The 4,719-nt window shown below is 44.8% G+C and overlaps 1 protein-coding gene across 1 annotated transcript; it reads left to right on the top strand.

The window, feature by feature from the left end:
* The first annotated feature begins 288 nt into the window (after positions 1-288).
* On the top strand, positions 289-3,189 carry adra2b (adrenoceptor alpha 2B). The gene has a single exon (XM_028798257.2). It carries the CDS (start codon positions 1,131-1,133, stop codon positions 2,739-2,741), a length of 1,611 nt encoding a protein of 536 aa, XP_028654090.1. The 5' UTR covers positions 289-1,130; the 3' UTR covers positions 2,742-3,189.
* The last annotated feature ends 1,530 nt before the right edge of the window (positions 3,190-4,719 follow it).

The following is a 4,719-nucleotide window of genomic DNA, read 5'->3' as shown; positions in this document are numbered from 1 at the left end:
GCGTCCCATCTCACCTAGGACCCGTCTATTTTCCATTCCTACCGACACCTCCTTCCTTTCTTTGCCCATCGGCACGACCGACTGTTGTATCCAGCTGCGTGTGCCCCCTGCGCTCTGCCCGCCTCACTCTTCCTCGAGCCTACCCAAGTTTTTAATGACAGACTCGAAACGCGGACTGTAGTGCTTGAGCTGAAGTGTTGGTGACGCTAAGCCTACCTCACATTTCGGGGGCAGGGAACTGGAGTAAGAGCTCAGTTTAAAATCTGCCATCTAGTAGATAGGAAATAGCACACAAGTGAGCAAGTCGAAGAGAAGCCCCACAAGCCACGAGACAGACAGGACAGGACAGGGGATGAGTGGACTTTTAAGGATTCCTGTTCCATGCTGGCTGAGAGACAAGCTGAGGACTACAGCACTTGTGACCGGACGGTAAAGGGGATGGTTTACCTGCGAGGCTATTTTATCAGGTAGAAGGACGTGCCTCGATATAATTTTTGGACGCTGAAGAATATCAATTATGTTTTAATGCCTCGGGGGATTACAAGCTGCCCTGGTTTGGTTTTCGGTGATTCTTAAAGCTTTCGACTGCGGGATCTTGACGAGGCGTAATGTGATATTTCTGCAAGTAAAATCGATTATTTGCTAAAGTTATTTTGAAGTGCAGAAGTCCAGATGTTTCCAGAAATAACTTTCCAAGCTGGTACTTGACTTTTTTTTATTTTTTTACGGAACTCCTCCTCCGCCTTCTTCAGCTCCTAGGGCACATTCAGCTTTGCCCGCATAGCTGCTCCACAGGCTTTTCTCCAAATGAAACGTAAAAACCGCAGTGCCCAGCTTCTAGTTTACCACAAGCCCCGCGAGACTTCACCTCAACAGGACCCGATGAAAGCTGGAGCGAGATCGATTGCCAAGGCCCGGGAAACTTGAGAGTATCCCGAGGTGTTGACATCCTGGGAGCCCCCACGTGCAGCCATGGAGGTGAAAGTCTGGAAGTGGGCGCTTGGCGCTGCCCTCTGCAGGATTTTGGCTGCGCAGACCTCACCGCGCCGCTAGAGAAGATCGTACCTGCAGCATCTCCGTGCCTGGCTTATTTGACAGCTTTGCCACGTTCGTCCTCGTTGTGCTCGACAATGTCTTCGGTTTCCTCCTGTCTCCGAGTTCCCTTTCAGACGGCCAATCTGACCAACCCCAGCACTGGGCACATGTGCAATGACACCATCCAGAAGTTAAAAGGGGACTCCCTTTACACCGCAGAGGCCACGGCGGCCATCGCCACTATAGTGACGTTTATGATCCTATTCACGATTTTCGGTAACGTCCTTGTGATAATAGCGGTGTTGACCAGCCGCTCCTTGAAGGCACCTCAGAACCTTTTTCTGGTCTCCTTGGCTGCTGCAGACATCCTGGTTGCAACTCTTATCATCCCATTTTCTCTAGCCAATGAGCTTATGGGCTACTGGTATTTTAAAACAGTGTGGTGTGAAATCTTTTTGGCCCTGGATGTCCTTTTCTGCACTTCATCTATTGTACACCTTTGTGCCATCAGCCTGGACCGCTACTGGTCAGTTTCTCAAGCCATCGAATACAACTCTAAGCGGACACCTCGCCGAATTAAGGGCATCATTCTGACAGTGTGGCTGATTTCTGCCACCATCTCTTTTCCACCACTCATCTCCATGAACAAGAAAAAAATGCAGCAGGGAGATGGCCGACCTCAGTGTGAACTTAACAATGAGAACTGGTACATCTTGTCATCGAGCATTGGCTCCTTTTTTGTCCCCTGTGTCATCATGATTTTGGTGTACATCCGAATTTATCAAATTGCTAAGCAGCGCACTAGACAACTCCCTGGTGAGAGAAGGGAGATTTCTACAGATGGTCATGATGCAGAAAAAAGTTACTCGGAGCCTAAAACTTCTTGCCACCAAAATGGACATCATTCCAAGAAACCACACCCGGAGCAGAAGTTTTTGTGTATCTCTGAGCATGACACAGAAAACCAAAATGGGCACCAGAACAACAATTGTTTGCCCTCATCCCAGCACCAGCAGCAGGCATGTGAACAAATTGCTCAAGGATCCCTGTCTGCTCCTCGGCAGTCTCTTTGTAGCATGTCTGCAAATTACTGTGATTGGGAAAGCTCTCCTGGAACTCAGAGTCCTGTTACAGGCCGGGAGGAAGGACTTTTACAGATGCAAACGCAAGGCTCTCCTCCCCAGCAGGATGGACCGGGGGAGAACATTGATAATTCCACATCAAGTTCTGATCAGTGTGCTGACGATGGCCAGAAAGTGGAAGGTAAAGCAGATTGCAGTGCAAGCACTGGATCACCGCCATGCAAGAATACTGTCCACAAAGACTTTCCACAGACATCAGTCAGGTTTGGGGAAACCATGACCACTTCAAAAGGGGAGACTTTTTTGGTGAAAAGAGCAAAAACGGTCACTCCCAATACTCTTCGCCGTAAAGCCATGCTTAACCGAGAGAAGAGGTTCACCTTTGTATTGGCAGTGGTAATCGGGGTCTTTGTTGTTTGCTGGTTCCCCTTCTTCTTCTCTTATAGCCTGACGGCAATCTGTCCCCAGAGCTGCAGGGTCCCAGACCCTGTCTTTAAATTTTTCTTTTGGATTGGCTACTGCAATAGCTCACTGAATCCTGTAATTTACACAATATTTAACCAGGATTTCAGGAGAGCCTTCAAGAAGATCTTGTGTCAGACGACTAAAGGGACCTTTTTCTGAAAGACACGGGTAACAATGCCTCACAGACTGAACTCCAAAAGTGCTGATTTACCGAGTATTACAAAAAGATGGCAGCAGTCCACAGGGAGCAGAGATTTGCAGCACAGCTGGTATCTGACCCAGTGTAGAGGAACCTGATGTTCCAAACAGCACAATATTTAAGTGGTTTGTTAATCAAAGTGGGAAGCGTAAAAGTACAATAACCTATTGTTGGGAATGAAAAATTAAAATGTGCATTTTTGTTTTTTTCTGAAACCGGATTGGCTGGCATTCCAGTGCTGATCTTTGTTGACTTGTTTCCACTGAGATCTTCTTATTTTTGTACTATGAGCTGAATGACAATTAGGATTGAAAGTTTATTTTCAAAGGGATGGTTTGTGTAATGTAAGGCTCTTCTAGCTTATAATATTTAAAGGAGCAATCATTCCATAAAATACAGGAACTAATAAATGATTTTAAAAATCTTTCTCCTGTCAGCTGCGTCACCATTTTTCATTACAGACATGCTGGTTGCTCGGTGGCTTTACTCTGGGGTTACCAAGCTTGCCTGTGATGGACTGGACATACAGTAGTTCTTGCCTTACCCGGCTGTGATGCTGCATTAAAGACGCAGTGTATCAGACTCAAATCCCATACCTTGTTGCTGTCTGTGTGCAATTTGCATGTTCTCCCTGTGTCCGCATGAGTTCTTTTTTTTTTTTGTCTTTTACATCCCAAAATTCATACAGATTACATTAATTAGTGAATCTAGGTGTGTCTACACTTTAAAATCCGAGTTTTGTAAAGGCAGTTTCCTGGGTGGTGTGGTTCCCTGTAGAACCTTTGCTTGACAAAGAACCATTTCATTCTCAGAGGAGTTCTTTGCGTATGAAGTTGGTTCTTTGAGCATGTGGTGTATAGTAGGTGACCTTGCAGATACTTACAGAGTCAAAAAAACATTATTGTATGCAGAAAGAGTTCTTTTAAAATCGTGAAATCTATATCTTACAGATCTTCTATCAACAAGTCATAGTTCATTATGGAACCTGTTAGGGTTCAAAATAAAAGGTTATTTCTGGAATTGTAATATGGATGGTTGCTTTGGAAACCAAAAATGGTTCCCCCATGCCATTGTTCTGGCACCTTTATTTTTAAGAGTGTATTTGGACCTTCTGATGGACTGGTGTACTGTTCAGGGCTTCACCCCCCCAACCCCCCCCCCCCCCCCCCCCCACTTCAGCAGTGATGGATTATGACTTCTGTTAATCCTAAATTTAATTACGTGGCTTTAAAAATGGCATCATGTTATGCTCCATCTACGTTGAAGGAATAAATGGAGGGATGTTTGTGACACAAAAAATTAAATCCAAGCGTCCACATTTTCTCTCTCTCTTTGGCTTGCGGTCAGTGAATGAGCAGCAATAATTTTGTTACTGGTTTTCTATACACTTTGCCGTTCATTCATCTCCATTATAGTGGTTTTGCTTTAATGTACTGATGGTTCTCTAAAGTGACACATGGTTTCAGTAAATTGACTCTGGGGTGGCTCTCAGGGTTCATTACTTGCTCTTTCCATTTCATGCATCCTGTTTTTAGGCTCATTTGCTTGAATTTAATTACTACAGATACTTTTTTTACAGTAGCCACAGTCTGCACTTTAAAATGACTTATATTTAATATTTGACGTTGAGTGCTCCCATCACAAAGTGGTGTGCAGAAGGAAGGCGTTTAGCTGTGAGAAATGCACTACTTCTTTGAGTTCAGTGTGCCTCGTAACGAATGGAAAGGTACAAACTGGAGAGGTACATTCAGTCCGTCAAGCTCATTTGGTTAGCTAATAACTAATTATTCCCAGTACGTGACGCAATGTGCCAGGTACATGGACTCACTATGTGGGAAAGGTCATCTGCAAAGAAAGGTGCCAGTAATTCCAAAGCTTTAAGAGCAAATCGCTTGAAATCAACATGTCCTCAATTCAGTTAAAAGATTCAACCAATGA

This window comes from Erpetoichthys calabaricus, chromosome 1, assembly GCF_900747795.2.
Source record: "Erpetoichthys calabaricus chromosome 1, fErpCal1.3, whole genome shotgun sequence".
NCBI lineage: Eukaryota > Metazoa > Chordata > Cladistia > Polypteriformes > Polypteridae > Erpetoichthys > Erpetoichthys calabaricus.
This window is presented reverse-complemented; position numbering and strand designations above follow the sequence as displayed.